The following is a 16,815-nucleotide window of genomic DNA, read 5'->3' as shown; positions in this document are numbered from 1 at the left end:
TCACCACAAGCAAAAAGGGGGAAGCAATGTAAAGTTTCCAGTGCAGCAAAAGGCTGAGCAGTGCTCTCATGTTCATCACTTCTTAGTGGCTAAGCTGATGAGGAGAGATATAAAGCTTGCCCAGCCCAGGTGAGGTGATGGGGAGCATCGCAGGGCTGTGCATTGACACCATGGATGGCGTGTTCAGAGGTGAGGCTAACGGACAATGAAGTCATTGGACTCACTGTTATGTGCTGCCGTACTCCTTGGGAGGGATTCCTTGGACAGTAAGGGATGCAGGCAGGGCTAAGGCAGCGCCGACTGCAGGAATCAAGTGTGCTCTTCCCTGTCAAGCATTATTCATGCAATTAGGGCTTGAAAAGACTTAGGCTGTAGGTACTGAAGTCCAGAGACTTCACATAGGTTGCTGTAATTACTCAGCTGGTTGAACACCAGCATCTCTCTGGTGACAGAAGCTGCTTCTTGTGCTCTGATATGGCCCCTCTCCATGTTGAGCTACAGGCCTGTGAGCAGATGTTGGCAGCAGTTTGGAAGTGGAAGGTCTGTATTTATCCAGTTTGTTCTCCAAGTTCAGTAGCAGCATTCCCATGATTGCTGGCTGATGGAGGATGGAGCCTCACTTCCTGCGAGTGTGCAGCAGTGGGCAGAGAGGAACCAAGGGCGAGAGTGGAGTTCTGCAACTGGGGAGGAACAGCCGCGTGCATCAGTGCTCACTGGGGACTGACCTGCTGGGAAGGAGCTCTGTGGAGAAGGACCGAAGTGTCCTGGTGGCCAACAGGGTGACTGTGAACCAGCAGTGTGCTCTGGTGGCCAAGGCGGCCAATGGTTACCAAGAGCATGGCCAGCATGGCGAAGGAGGTGATCCATCCCCTCTGCTCTGCCCTGGGGAGGTCCTGTCTGAGGGGACAGGGCACTGTAACAGAGGTGGTGGATTCTCCATCTCTGGAGATATTTAAACCCGCCTGGATACCTTCCTGTGTGACCTATGCTGTAGAGAACCTTTAGGAGGGGGATTTAGACGAGAGGGTCTCCAGAAGTCCATTCCAATCCTTATGACTCTGTGACCTTGTGTGATTAAACCTCATGCCACCACTGGGAGCTGTCATGGCCAGGGAGCAGTGACCTCCCCCCCCCCATCCTTTCATATACCACACCATGATGCAGTGTAATTAAAGTACTGGGGTCATCTCTGGGCTGCCAAGCCCAGCTTTCACACTTGCTGTAAAATCAGTGACTATTTTCTGAGAGCATCTCATAAGAGGAGGAGGCTTTGTACAAACAGCTAATTCCCACTGCTCAGGGATTTGTGATAAGGCAAGAGAGCTGCTTCAGTGCTGTGAAGGATCTGCAGTCGCTATCAGCAAAGGGAGTGCATTGTGGAGTGTGTGCTGCTTTATATATACGTGGTGCTATTTCTGATGGTTGCCATAGGAACACTTGCATCCTGTGATATATGTCCTGCCTTCTGAAGTACAAGCACACAGAGGTGCTTGGAAGTGAATTCCCGAAGAGAAACCTCTGGCATTCCCATGTTCCTGCAGGTTCCCCCAGCCCTTCTGTGCTGCTCCATCAGTCTGGGATGCAAAGAGGGGACAGCAGGGAGCGTGTCGCAGTGGTAGTGGTCAGTGTCATGGGAGCATATCTCAGATTTCTTTCTCTACCTCCTTTTCAGCTGTTTCCTTTGTCAGGATTTGGCTCCCACCTGCTTCTTTATCTTTCCATTCATAAAGAGGGGTAACACTCCCATGGATTTGAGATGGTAGCCAGACAAAGACGTGAGATGCTGGGGAGCTGCCCTTCACACGAGAGCTCTTTCTCAGACCTCAAATCTTGCGAAGAAAAAATGTAATAAAGTAATGAATTACCTTGCTGCCTTGGGTAAATGTGTCTTCTGGGGCTCATCGGGAATCGGGAGGACACAAAACTGTGCAGTGTGATTTAGGGAGATGCTGTTGGCAGTGTGTGAAGCCCCAAGCTGTAGGGAAGGGGTCAGGGCTTCATTATCTCCTCTTTCTCCCAAGAAGAGCTACAGGCAGCCCGTGAAACCAGCAGGGGTTTCCAAATGAGTGAGAGGAGGGGGCTGTTGGATAAACAAGTCGCTCAGCCGTGGTTGGTGTCAGTGCAGCATTCTGTGTTGCCATTATTGGTAATTGACACAACATTGAATTATTATGACCGCAGAGGTTGTCATTAGTCATGTTCTGTCAAGTTGTGTTATCTGACTGCTGAGAATTAATTTTCCTTCAAAACTCTGAATCCCCTCCATGGTGTCTCTTTCAATAGAGAATTTGGCAGGTTTGAACCACCTCTGTCTTGCAGATGTGTTCATTTAATTAAATCATGAATTCTGGGTACCAATCTATATTTTCCTGCTTGTTTTCCACCCCTTCCATCACAAAAGTATAATACACAAATGCTTTGACTATCTTTAGATGAGAAATGTTTCTTAAGTTGGCTGAAATACTGAAGGCAGCAATGCTGACAGATAGTGGTCATTGGTGTCACGTCAACACAAGCTAAAGCAATTATTTTTCAGCCATCTAGCACCATCAAAACAGATGAAGGAAGAAACTACCAATTAAAGATGAAAATAAAAAGGATCAGGTATACAGTCTGGGATTAAATTGGTACCTAATGCTGGGTTTTTCTTACGCTATTCCGTTAAGCTGATCTCCCAAATTACTGAATCTCTGTAGATGTTCGAAACACGTCGGTTATTTGTTTTCATCCACTCTTGCTTTATTATTGAACTTCCAGAGTGTGTTGGTTGCCTGGACCCTGGGAATTACCTGCCTCTTGAAATTGTAAATGCATCAGACAAGCAATGGGGCACCAACAGCCAGCTATAATTGCATTTTGTCTGCTGCTCTTCATATGGCCGTTGTTCACCATGGAGTGGCTTTTCTCAGAACACGGTTCCTTTGTCCTCCTTCTCCTCAGCTCTCCCAACACCTCAAAATCCATTTCATCAGAACAGCCCCATAAAATTGTGTGGAAAAAGCTACCAAACTGGAGGGGGTTGGTACTTACATCTAGAGTCTTGGGCAAGGAGACAATGTAGAAGTTTTCCTTGAGATCTCAGTGCACCTTATATGCAGCCCCACAGAGAGGAAGGAAATGGAAATAGTTAAGCACCCATTTTTAGAAGACATTGCAGTCTTAGACACAGTTGCACACTTGCTCTGCTAGCTTATTTTAGTGCGTGCACCTTGTTTAGGAAATGGTCACCCACCTTCTCCGTGATGCCCTGCTGGGATTGGTTCTGTGGCAGACATCTGTTTGCAGGCATGCACCTTTCCCTTGAAAATTGGTGCAGATCCAGAGGCAGAGAGCACCTGTGAAGGCAGTGTGGGCTGCAGCTGTGCCTGCGTGACACAGAACAGCCCAGAGCTCTGTCTTTGTGCTCAGTGGGATGGGAGTTGCTGATCCAGAGCTGCAGTGCTTACGGAGCTGGGGCTCAGATCCACGTACCCTGCAGTCACTATTAGGAGCCTGTAAGTCAGTTTTCACCATGATAACTGCATGTATGTATAGGTAGGGCAAAAAAAACAAATTGTGGTTTTACAATTCTTTACAAGTTCTTCTGCAAAAGTGACAGGTGGCACGCAGGCCTTGGTGCTCCTGTGTGCCATCAGTCCACGAAAACACTGTGCTGGGCCAGAATGAAAGCTGTTAGCCCAGTTCCCTGCCTGTAAGAAGGGAGAGGCAGGAGCTGAGGGAAAGGGTGCACAGTTAGGATGAGGATGCAGTGGTTTTTCTGCCTGTGAATTGAAGCTGAGCTCCATTCTCTGATCGTCTCAGCTTCTACAGAGCCCCGCGACAATGGATTTGCAATTTAGTTATGCATCATGTGAAAAAGTACTGCTCTGCTCATCCCTATGTTGTTATCCCTCATTCATCACCTCCACCCTGATATCTCTCCTAATTGGCAAGTCCAGACCCATTTAGTGTCTTGTTCTGTGGAAGTTATATCCTTTTTGGGAGGGAGAAATGAGCACTGGGTATTGCATTCAAAATGAAGGCCCACCATGCTTTCATAGAGCAGCATAATGATGTTTCAAATTTTGTTTGCTGTTCCTTTGCTGATGTTTGATTGCTGTCATGCTGTTGAACATGGAACTGTTATTTGCAGAGTATAACCATAAGAACTCCAAGATCTCTTCTCTGAGTTCAGTTTTGAATCCGTCACTGCTTACATATACACAGCTAGGGTTGGTTTTCTGTGTGCATCACAGCATCTGTCAGCACTGAATTTCTTTCTTCTGCCACATCATAGCCAGCCACTTAGAATGATGGCATAGTTTTGCAATTCTTTACCACCAGTTTTGATTTTTACCACCTGGAATTACTTTGTCTTATGACTAACTTTGTCAGCTCACTATCACTCTCTCCTTCAGGCGATTTTTACATACAGTAAGCAGCTCCAGCTCTATGAGTAGCTTCCCAGTTTGCTTCCTGTGGGTTAATTGTTTGGGTCTTGGTTTTTTGTTTTTTATTTTTTCCGGTGAGACTGCAGTAGTATTGTTAAGTGAAAGATAAATATCTGATTCAGATTAAGATCTAAACATGAAGAGACACAGGCATATGGTGAGCGATGCTTCAGAGATACCTCTACCTTTCTAGCAAATACAGAGGGAGTTCACGGTGTCAAGCTCATGTTTGGACATCCCCGTTAGCTACCTAAAATGGGCTGTAAATCTTAGATTTCTGTTTTTCTCTAATTCACACTATGTGCTAATTCACTGCTTATTAGAGCTCCTGCCAGTTTGCCTTGTGCACACCGAGCAGCAATGCAGCGCTTCCATATCTGAGTTTCTTTAGGGTGCGTACCATCTGGTCCTGGGAAATTGTTTGTTATTTTATCCTAAAATCTCTTCATCTGCTGCTTCAGTGCAAGAGTCTTTCTGGTGATTAAGGGACTGGAGTGTCTGTCACTTGAAGGATTGGGGGGGGTTGATCAGTGGGTTGAAATCCGATGGTGCAGGGAGAGTGAAGAAAGGTCCTATGAAGAATGGTTGAGGGAACTGGGCTTGTTGAGCTTGGGGAAGAGAAGGCTGGGGGAGACCTCGTTGTGGCCTTCCAGTGCTTGAAGGGAGTGGATAAACAGGAGGGGAACGGCTGTTTGTGAGGGTGGATGGTGATGGGACAAGGGGAATGGTTTTAAAGTGAGACGGGGAGGTTTAGGTTGGATATTAGGAGGAAGTTTTCAGCCAGAGGGTGGTGAGGCACTGGAACAGGTTGCCCAAGGAGGCTGTGGATGCCCCATCCCTGCAGGCATTCAAGGCCAGGCTGGATGTGGCTCTGGGCAGCCTGGGCTGCTGGTTGGTGACCTGCACACAGCAGGGGGTTGGAACTGCTGAGCATTGTGGTTCTTTTCAACCCAGGCCATTCTGTGTGATGCTATGAGTGCAGGAGATGGAGCCAGGCTCTTCACAGCGATGCCCCAGGAAAAAGCAAGAGGCAAAGGCACGAACTGAAAGATGGAATTCCCTTAAACATAACATCCTTAATTTTCCTGATGGGGCGGTTAAGCACAGAGCAGTGGTGGGGTCTCCACCCTTGAACATATTCCCAGACCCCAGAGGCACAGTGCTGGGCAGCCTGCTCTGCCTGAGCCTGCTCTGAGCAGAAAGCTGGGTGGAGAACCTCAGAGGTGCCACTAGCTCAGCATGCAGCATGCAGCTGGAGAGCATTCTGCAGATACATTCTGCCTTTCTGTAGTGGCCTTGCCTTTCTTGGACACTCCGGGTGCACCTTGCTCATCTTTTAGTTTTATAGGCTCTCTGATATGTTTCTGGCTTCTGGAGAAGGTTTTATTATTAGTTTTTATGGTTTTCAGAAGATTGCTCTTTAAAATCTTTTTCAGCCGTACCATGGCTGGATTTTGTGCTGTTTCCAGTTTTTCCCATTTGGACGCGATTTCCATTTTCTGAAGAATGTCATTTTACTCTTAATGGTCTCCATTACTCTGCTGTTTAACCATGAGAGCTCCTTTCTGATCCTTTTTATAGATGATATATATTTATTCTAAGCCTATTATATGGTTCCTTTATGTAATTTCCTTGCCACCTGCAAGCAGTTTATCTTCTTGGCATCTGCTTTTAATTTAAATTTAGCAGGATCCTTGTCCTGTCTTTGGATGGGATAAATCACCTTCCAGAGCGCCTGTTAGCACCGCCACCTTGGGTTACCCACCACACTTTAGCATTACAGGAGATTTAGCCCAGGAACCTGACCTGTTCCTAATGTCAGAGAAGCTATTTTCTTGCCTGGAAACTAGAAAACAGTGTAGGAAACAAGGTGAGTCTGTATTCATTTTACCATCTCTGCATAAAACTGCTTAATTCTCTCACAGGTAGATGTAATTAGTTGCACAAATAATTTATTATTTTAAGCTAAAGATATTTATGAAACCACTTTCTTAAACTTTTCCCCACTAACTTGCACTTAATGGATCCCCACTGTTAGTCTGTTCAAAATTAGCAAGCGTTTTAATTTGGGCTTGGCAGATCTGGGGAAATAATGTTACTTCATCAGCTGTAGATAACTGTAATGAACAGGATGTTATCAGCCCCAAGAACACAAATGATCCTAAAATGGCTTGCTTAATTGCTGGTCATTCATACTGATTATTTTGAATTTAAAATTGATATGCCTGGATGTTTGGGGCTGTGAATTACCCAGAGGGACTCTTGGGGCAAGTATTGCCTTCCAGGGCTTAGCCTTGGTGGGTGTCAGTCCTCACCATGGATTTGGTGTCAGATGGGCTTGGGTGTCACTGGGGGGTATCAATTCAGTGGTGCCTTCTTTGTCCCTGCTAGAACATCCATCTGGTGGCCAAGTGGCTGAGCTCTCTGGAGAAGAAGCTGGAGCAGCACAGTGAGGGCAGCCATCGGGATTTCCGTGTCTTCATTAGCGCAGAGCCAGCTCCGTGCCCAGAGAGCCACATCATTCCGCAGGGCATCCTGGAGAACTCCATCAAAATCACCAACGAGCCGCCCACAGGGATGCATGCCAACTTGCACAAAGCCCTCGACAACTTCAGCCAGGTAGGGACCGTCCTGCTGGGCGGCCTGGGGGCTTGGTGGGTGCTGGAGTTGTGCAGGGGGCATCGCCAAGCCCTTCTCATCACAGTGTCTGCAGACCCCTCCAGCCCTCCTCTGCTCTCCAGATCTCTTTCCATTTTCCAAAGGAGGACATGGGCGATCCTGGCCAGCCTCCTTCAGGATGCTGGATTTCAGCCCAATCTGTGCCTTTGTCATTTATGTATGATTCTTAAAAAAAAAAAGATGTTTTGTTACAGAATCAAACTTGGCTCCCCAGGGAGGTGGTTGAGTCACCATCCCTGAATGAGTTTAAAAACCATCTGGATGTGGTGCTCAGGGACATGATTTAGCAGAGGGTTGTTAGAATTAAGCTAGTTTGGTTAGGTTGTGGTTGGACTCAATGATCTTGAAGGTCTTTTCCAACCTGAGCAATTCTATGATTCTGTTCTATGGTTCTGCTGCATTTGGGAAACATTTGTCGTGATTTGACTTGATTTCCATGGTGGTGTCCTTCCATGTCCTTCCATTTTGGGTTGGTGAGTGGCATGTCACATCTGTAATCCAGAGACACAGAGAGGAAAGCAGCCCAAACTTCGCCTTCTGTGATGATCACAGTTAATTTCTGCTAGGGCTGGTGGCAGGCTGCTTATTCTTTTTATTGCATGCAGCTCGTGGTTATCACACACCCACACTCCTGCTATCCCTGCTCTCTGCTGCAGGGCTGCAGCAGAATCCTGTGCAGGGGGCATGAAAACAGACTGGTGTGTGGCAGCGATGGGCAAATATTCTTCTTCTCTTTGTGACTGCAGGAAGCAGGGCTCAGTGCATGCAGTGAGACACAACGAACTGTGCAGGAGCAGCATAGTGGCTCCCGCAGCAGCCTGGGCTTCCAGGTGGTGCTGGAGCTGTCATGCATCACTGCTGCACTTCTGCCCAGCCCATTTTCTGCATGACCCCAAAGGCTAAGGGCTAACAGCTCACATTTATGATGATTCCTTTTCAAAAGACATGGACCATTGCACTCTGCTGCCCTGAATGTCCATTACCTTCACTCACACATGCTGCCTTGGGCATGCAGCTCTCCCTGTAGCACCCTGCCTGTTAACCACAGCATCCAGCAGGGCCTGCAGGAGCTCCCACTGCTCTGCCTGCCTCCTCATGGCACTGCAGTCACTACAGCCTCTCTGTTCTGCTGATGGCTACACCAGGAGTGCAAAGGGCAAAGGGCACATCTTTCTCTCCATGTCACTTGGGATCAGGCAGGAGCATCCCCAGCCGTGCTGTAACCATGGCACTGCTCCAAGGGGCAAGGAAATGATATGGGGGTGTGTCTCAAGTGTAGGAGCTGCTTTCTCCAAAGAGATGAGAGTGGGAGCCACAGCACAAGGATTAATGCCAGCAGTCAGAGAAGATTATTCCATTTTTATCTACTGTCATTCGTACTGTCATTTATCATCCTGAACTCCACAAAACGTCCTGGAGAATGAGGGAGGGGAAAGCCTTCATCCAAAGTAACATTTTCATCCTGCCCATGCTCATTTCAATTAGGTAGTAATTAGCATTTTCTAAATTGCCAAAGTATTATAAAATGTCTCTTATCACAAATCCTGGAGTGTGTGGGTGGAGCCCCTTTACACCTCATTTCTCTGCTTTGTACAGAATAGATGTTCAAATTCAGCTTTTAGCTGAAAGCCACTGAGAAGGGCCATTATTGGGGCTCCGCCGAGGCGGGGATATCGTTCTGCTCTGTGGCTGAAATAAAAATGCACAACCAAATGGAGAGGCCAGTGAGTCTGCAAAAGTCTCATACTCAGTTTTCATTCCAGGAAGCTCTCTTTAAAGTCTAGGGGAATTTTTTGAAATGAAAAACCTGTTCTTCATCAGGTTACTGATAGTGGAAAGAGCTCAGAGTCCAGTCTCCTCAAGAGGAAAACAGGAATTGAGCTGTTCAAGAGTCCTGTGCAGTTAGCCAACATCTTGTACACACTTTGCAGCAACTGGTTCCCCCTGTTCAGCAGAGACACTGAGCTCTGCAGCTGGTGAGAATTCTAACACAGTGCATTATTTTAGGTGAAGATGATGGAGGGGAGTCACACAGGTGCCCTTTGTCGTCCTTATTGCATAACAGAGTTGGACTAAAGGGTCTGTCCTTGGCAGGGAGGATGCTCTCTGCTCACTCAGGTCTATGCCTGAGTGCAGGTCAGGGCCACGGCGCCCTGCACTCTGTGCTCCTGGGGAGGGTGTGCAGGGACCTGGATGGAGGTGTGGGTCTGTCCTTCCCAGGACGTGTGTCTCCTGGTTCTGGAGAGATCTGTGCTGCTGGCATTGGGGCATGCCATCATTCTTCTGTCATGGGAAAGGGGATCTGCTGCTCAAGCCAATGCTTGAGGGGCAGGAGCAGTGGGAGCATCCACCAGGCTTCAGCCACAGAAGGACGTCTCAGACCCATCCATGAGAGCAGAGCTTTGGCCCAGGTGTTCTGCATTCACCTCCAGACCCTTGTTGCTTGGCTCTACTGTCCCATAGAAGTGATTTCCCAGTGCTGCCCAGGCTGCCCCTGTCCTGCCTGCTGGGATGATCTGTCACTGCTTCCTTCCGGGCTCTTTGGATCTGGTTCCTTTGTGCAATGTCACTGAAGCTTCTGCCCTTCCACCATGACTACTACTTTGTCAGTATTCAAGCTTAAAGCATAGCCTAGAAATTGGGCAGGGAAGCACCAGTTGCTGTGCTGACCTTGTGGGTGCTTGTTTTTTGTTTTTCTTTGCAAACATTTGGTCCTCCCTGCTTGGATCTTTGGAAGCCCTTCCCATATCTGCCTCAGTGTGCCATCAGCACATGTGCTGCTACAGTGCAAGGCTGGGCTGGGTTTGTGCAGAGCATCAAGCACTGCTGTCCCACAAGAGTTCTCCATTGCTTCAGTCCCATGGCTTAGAAAGATACTGCTCCAAGAAACCTTTTGTATCCAAGGGGCAGAATGGAGTGTCACCCATGTGCCATCATCCTGGGCATGAGGTGCCTCAGGGCTGTCACCCCATCTGCAGTGCATCTCCATCTCCCTGACGTGGGATGCAGGACACAGCCTGGTGCTGGAAGGGTGCAGATTTCCTTCTCTTCCTGGCTCTCAGATTACAACATCACTTTGATTTACGAAGGAGAACATGAATTCAGAAAATATGCAGTGGAATTTACCAACACATTTGTGATGAAACCTACTGTCTCAGAGAGCTCGAGGGCATGTAGGTTATGCAGAAATGAACTCGTGAAGCAAATCAGCTCACATCTGTCTGAAATCTGCTGTATTTGGGAGACACTGTGAACTTACCTCTGCCTCCCTGCCTGTGTTGCAGGATACCCTGGAGATGTGCACTCGGGAGAACGAGTTCAAGAGCATTCTGTTTGCCCTCTGCTATTTCCATGCTGTGGTGGCAGAAAGGCGTAAGTTTGGTCCCCAAGGCTGGAACCGATCCTACCCCTTCAGCACTGGAGACCTCACTATCTCCGTTAACGTGCTCTATAACTACCTGGAGGCCAGCTCGAAGGTGAGTGAATGGACGTGGGCTGTTCCGTAGAATCACAGAATGGCTTTGGTTGGAAGGGACCTTAAACCCAGTTTCAAGCCTCTGCCATGGGCTGGTTGCCACCCACCAGATTGGGCACTAGATCAGCTTGCTTTGGCTGGCTGCTGTTTGGTGGCTTTTAACCTCCAGTAGTGAACTGGATCGTGCTGAAACTCCTGCAGGTTTTCCATAAATGTCATTTTTTTGGTACCTTTGGTCTCATAACGTCGCAGTTTGGTATATCTTTGGTGCGAGGCAGGAAACTTCAACATCCACAGCAGCTTACAAACAACGTAAAATAGCACCTGTGCTCTGTATTCACTAGAAATGCATAGTGGTCTTTGGTTTAATAGAATTTAGAACAAATTTGCATTTCAGTGGAAAGCTGCGTGAGTCTGTGCTGTGATGCCGTTTTCCCTGGGCAGGATGTAACTACTGCCTAATGTTTGTTTACTTAGAAAACTGGAACAGTGCAATGGAAGCACTCACTGAGCAGATCAGTCTTAGAGCTGTAGCCTGCAGCTCAGCAGTGCTGCCTGCACTCTGTCACAGCCTCCTGCTTCTCCCTGCAGGTCCCATACGATGATTTACGCTACCTCTTTGGTGAGATCATGTACGGAGGTCACATTACGGACGACTGGGACCGACGGCTTTGCAAGACCTATTTGGAAGAATTTATTAAGCCGGAAATGCTGGAGGGAGAATTCTTCCTTGCTCCAGGATTCCCCCTCCCGGGGAACATGGACTATAATGGCTATCATCAGGTAAGCTCTGTTTTCTGGCATTATTTATACACAGAAGTGTAATGGCTTCCATAACTGCCCTATAATCTGTTTTAGGAGGCAGTGAATAGGATTGCAGTGTTTCGGCACATCTCCTGTTATTTCCCATTATGTTCTGTTTCCACTGACATTTCATCAATCCCCTGGATAAACCAAGTCTAATGGTAGTTTGCTACTTGGCATGGGCTCATTCTGTTCATGCATGAATGGTATTGGTTCTTGAGACTTGAGCGGGGCTTCTGGAAAATTACATCCACCTACTGTTTGCTAAAGTGGCCCTTTCAAGCTCCTTTTATTATCAGTTTTGATGAGAAACGCTGACGGGTCGGGTCGTGGTGATCTACTTACTGATCTCATCTGTTCTTTGTACACAAATGTGGCAGCAGGGATAGGCGCATTAGGCTGGTTTTGTTCATGAAACTTAACTACTGGAAGCTAAACTCACACAAGGGATTTCAGAATATTCATGCTGAAACACACAGCAGATAATTGCTAGAGAAGGTCTGAGCCTGAGAGATGTAGCCAAGGCAAACATGAGCAATTGCCAAATTTTCACAGTAGGAGTAAAACCTTTGTCCTGTGGGGCTCAAGGCCACGAGCAGAGTGGTGTCAGCCGAGGCTTACTTTCTTGGTGGGCAGTAATTCCAGCCCCGTGAGCTCTGGAGGCCGAACGCTCTGCATTTGTGTCTGACCTCTGCTTCTGTATGCAGTACATAGATGACACCTTGCCGCCAGAGTCTCCTTATCTCTATGGCCTCCACCCCAACGCTGAGATTGGATTCCTTACCCAGAGCTCAGAGAAGCTCTTCCGCGTCGTGCTGGAGATGCAGCCCCATGACAGCAGCATGGGCGAAGGAGGAGTGGGGACCAGGGAAGAAACGGTGAGAGTGGTTGGAAAACGGGCTGTGTTTACTCGCTGTCTCGCTCCTCAGCAGCCCTGACTGCTCAGGTCTGTCTCACAACTGCGTGCTGTAACGTCTTCTGCCTTTGCCAGAAGCAAACCGGGTGTCTAGAACCGCCAGCCTCATATTATGCTGAACGTCACCGCAGTGGGATGTAATTGGAGTATTGTCAGTAATAGGACAGTGGCTTTTAATTACCCCCTGAACTGCAGTGCCTTCATTATCATCCTGCAAAGACGTTGCAAATAAACCTTCTGTGGCCTCCCCTACCTCTGAGCCGCCGCTCCCCAAGCACCGTGCTGTGACTGGCATACCAACAGCTCCGCACACCATCTGCCACGCACCACGTCCTGCCCGGCTCCCAGGGGCCTTGTCATTCCTCATTTCCAGCCGAGCCCATCCGCTGTGCCCGTGTCTCAGATTGATCTCAGCTCTTGCTCTTGAAACTCACAGCTCATTAAAATCCAGCCCTAGCATTCATACCAGCATCTGAAACCAGGCGACACTCGCTCACTTTTTGATTTCTGCGGACTTGAGGCTTCTGTTTCAAGCCCTGAAAATTAATGAATGGCTAATAGAAAGCGTAAGTGAAGGCTGTGATTTCACAGATGATTCCTTTGGCTTGCTGTGCTGCTGGGGTACTGCTGTCCTTGCCTGAGGGACAGTCAGAAGGGGCGGGAATGGTCAGTTTCCTGATCATGCTGGAATTTGAGGTTAGGGGAATAACCCAGACTTAGCAAAGTCAAAGAAGATACTCAAATGGGAACAGTTCTCCTTCTTTTTGCCAGTTAATTGCAACTCAGCTCCTTGGCCAGAGTAGAACTATCAGTGGTTGATCCAGCAGCATCACAGGGCTTGGCTTTGCTGCAGATTCCTGCAGACAACCAGGGAGCCCCTGTGGGCTTTGTGATCTCTGAGGAAAGCTGCCTGGAGGCAAGCTGAGCATGGCCTGGCTGCACTGCTTCCTGCCTGGGGGATGCTCCCACAGCTTGTGTTCTCCTCGGAGCGATCTCTGTCATTACCTGATTTATAACTGGCACTGGCCATGCCTCTTTACTCGGTCTTTGCAAGAGAGTGAGGACAGAGTTCTCTCCGCTCCTCCATTTGTGGATTTCTACCCCTTGTTTGGCTGAGGTGGTTATAGAGATCTTGCACAGAGCTGCTGGAAAGCTGTCTTTTTCCTGAGGCTCTGAGCTCCAGTTACTCCCACAAGTTTCTGAGGCCACATTAGAGAAAATGAGCCATCATTGTTGTGACTAAAATCAGAGCCAGAGAGATTTGCAGGGGAATTTCAAATTATAGGGTATTTCAATACTGCACCAGGTGCAGCTCAAGAGCTTTTCCAGCTGAGCTTCAGCTTCAGCCACTTCGCTGGCTGCAATTGCAGCCCATGCTTCATCACTTCTTCATAGCTCCATTGTGTGCATGGAGGGTTTGGGAGTGCAGCAGTGGGAGAGTGTCAGAGTCCAGAATATGAATGTCAGGGGGCATGGCAATGGAATTACCCGTGGGCTGCCTCTGCCAGTGGCTGGAAGCTGTTGTTGTCACCCACTTGCCAGCTTTGTACATCAGATTTTGGAAATGTAACTGCACTCCTGAAAAATCAACTTGGTTTCCAAACCAAATTGAGTCGGTGACCTGAAAACAACTTTGTTTCATTGCACTTTTCTTCCACAGCTCTATTAGTTTAGAATGCAGCTTAAAATTCAGTTTGATATAATCACCTCTCTCTATCAATAGACCACAGAAAAGCAGCTCATGAGCTCAGTTATCCTGAGGCTCAGCTGAGATTACAGCCCCATCAGTCTTCTTGCATTGAGGCTGACCTTAGAAGAAGCAAGAGTGCAGACTTGAGACCCAAGGAGAGAGAAAAGCGTTACGTGTCACCCTGACGTTTTTAAGCCATCGTTTTGAAAGTGTCTTATCTGACATTAACTTTGTAAGCATTTGAATTTTAATAGGATGGGGCAAGGTCTTTGAAAGGTGCAATGCCCAGCACAGCTGACAGCGATTGTTTTTGGAGACAGCAACTGGCAGATGGAGTTTTCATCCCTTGTTCAGACAGCTGTCAGTTGGAGAAGCCCCACAGGTCATTCACTAACATCCCTCTCCACTCCCTTTGGCACGCAGGTGAAAGCTCTTCTGGATGAGATGCTGGAGAAGCTGACGGATGAGTTTAACATTGCAGAGCTGATGGCAAAGGTGGAGGAGAGGACACCGTACATCGTGGTTGCTTTCCAGGAATGTGAACGCATGAACATCCTCACCAGTGAAATAAAGAGCTCTCTCAAGGAACTGGACCTGGGGCTGAAGGTAGGAATCGAATGGAAGCTTGTGGAATAGAAGGGGTCAGCACTGCCAGCTGCAAAACCCACTTGACTCCATGGAGAAGGATTCACAGTTGGATTTCAAATGGCACGTTGCCCCCAGGCCACAAGCACAAGCATTGGCTGGGGTTAAAGATACACGTAGTAACAAGGGCTTCAGGCACTTCTGTGTACTTGGTATTGTAACACAGCAACAATAGTTCTCGCAGGCATTGAGAAATAGCCTATTTAATACCTAGCCAAAAAAATCACACCTTTTCACAAAATGTCCAGTTAATGGGGAGAACTTGTAATAAGGTCTCATTAAAGGCAAAAGCCTTTCAGCAAAAGCTGAAATCAAAGGAGAGATTGGTCATGTGTAAGGACACATGACTATCCACAGCTGTGAGACAAAAAGGCTTAAAAAGCCAGGAGCTTTGCAAGGGATAAAACTCCCCTTGCTGGGTACGAGTCAATTGCAAAAGGGAGAAGGGGAGGGTCAGGGAATGGGTGACCCTATGGAGTTACTGTCCATGATTGCTCCATGCACGGATAGTTCTCCACCCTGGTAAGAAGCTAGGCTGATTCAGGAAGGTCACCTGTGTGACTCTCTAGGTGGTGTTTTGGCCTTTGCTTACAGGGAATGGTGAAGGGTTCTGGGGCTGACAGGGCATGCCAGGTAATATGCAAGCTTTTGGGTTCAGTGGGATGCACAGGAGGGCTGTGGTTTGAGGCTGCATGCAGTGCTAGGGGAAGTCATCTGCTGAACTCCCTCTGGGGCACACGCTGGCACGAGATATCAAAGGCTTCTGCCTTCCCGTTAGAGTGTACCCTGGCATAGAGCAGGCTGCTGTGCCAGTGCACAAGGACCTTCCCCAGCAGCCTGGAGCAGCTTTTCTCCTTCACTTTGTCACCCCAAAAGATTCTTTGCACTGGCAACGTGCTGCATGTCCCTTAGAAAGAGAATGGTGGCTGGAGGTCATGGCACAGAGCCGGTGACTTCAGAGCTACCCTGATGCCTTCTCCTTGTCACTGATACAAACTTGCTCTCTAGATGATTTCATGGTGTGGAGCAGCAGCTAAGGACACCAGTCACTGGTCAGTCCCTGTTCCATGATTTCCTTAAAGGCAGTTGTCGTCCTACTCTGCCAAAATCTCAGCTCACAGAAATACTTTGCAGTGCATGGGAAGAACTTGAAGGAACTGCAGCTGCTTTGTCCTGACCCCATAGAAAAGCCTGACAGGGGAGCATGGAGGACCTGCCCTGAGTCTGCATGGCAGTGCCAGTCCTCTGTTGAGGACACCTTTGAAGAGAGATCTCCAAACAGCATATCTGCAGTGTGTACATGGAGGTACTGGATTTGAGATTTTCAGGGGGGTAAGGGCAGGGATAGGACTGAGCTAAATCCTGGCCATGCTGTGCGCTGTGAACCTGGCAGCCTGGGTCCGTGTTGGTGCAGCACTTCTGCATTGTGTTCACCACTGATGCTTGTTGGCTTGGTGCAAGAAACAGACATATCACATACATTTGGTGGTGGCCCGGTACATGCAGTCCATTTTAAAACTGGTTTATATTTATGTGGTCAATTATTATAAACAGGTTTCCTTTATTTTCTAGCATGAGGCAGGGGAATTGAAAATCCTGTTTCCTGAGACAGGTGGGAAGAAGTGATTTAATGTTTCACTTCGCCAGCACTAAACATGCTCTAAATGTGACTTGGACAATGTGTAGTGATTACATTTAGTGTGGATAAGGGTAAGCTGTTTAATATTAGAAGGGAGACTGAGGGGAAGCAGGGGCCTAAATAAACCACAGGCAGTGTATACCACGGAAATCAGGCAATAATCATAGACTCATAGAATGGCCTGGGTTGAAAAGGCCCACAACGATCATCGGTTCCAACCCCTTGCTGTGTGCAGGTCGCCAACCTGCCCAGAGCCACATGCAGCCTGGCCTTGAATGCCTGCAGGGATGGGGCATCCACAGCCTCCTTGGGCAACCTGTTCCAGTGCCTCACCACCCTGTGTGAAAAACTTCCTCCTCATATCCAACCTAAACCTCCCCTGTCTCACTTTAAAACCATTCCCCTCCTCCTATCACCATCCACCCTCACAAACAGCCGTTCCCCCTCCTGCTTATACACTTCCTTCAAATATTGGAAGGCTATAATGAGGTCTCTTCAGAGCTTTTTCTTTTCCAAGCTAAACAAGCCCAGTTCCCC

The 16,815-nt window shown here is 48.1% G+C and overlaps 1 protein-coding gene across 1 annotated transcript in view; it reads left to right on the top strand.

Moving 5' to 3' along the window:
* The window catches only part of DNAH9 (dynein axonemal heavy chain 9), a 190,824-nt gene that overhangs the window by 162,516 nt on the left and 11,493 nt on the right, over positions 1-16,815 (top strand). Inside the window, exons 63-67 of the mRNA XM_042883918.1 lie at positions 6,822-7,049; positions 10,394-10,585; positions 11,176-11,367; positions 12,096-12,266; positions 14,418-14,600. Of these exons, the coding sequence (XP_042739852.1) occupies positions 6,822-7,049; positions 10,394-10,585; positions 11,176-11,367; positions 12,096-12,266; positions 14,418-14,600 (966 nt within the window). The remainder of the gene's footprint in view (positions 1-6,821; positions 7,050-10,393; positions 10,586-11,175; positions 11,368-12,095; positions 12,267-14,417; positions 14,601-16,815) is intronic.

This window comes from Lagopus leucura, unplaced genomic scaffold (assembly GCF_019238085.1).
Source record: "Lagopus leucura isolate 7727_CA_CO unplaced genomic scaffold, USGS_WTPT01 Super-Scaffold_100040, whole genome shotgun sequence".
NCBI lineage: Eukaryota > Metazoa > Chordata > Aves > Galliformes > Phasianidae > Lagopus > Lagopus leucura.
This window is presented reverse-complemented; position numbering and strand designations above follow the sequence as displayed.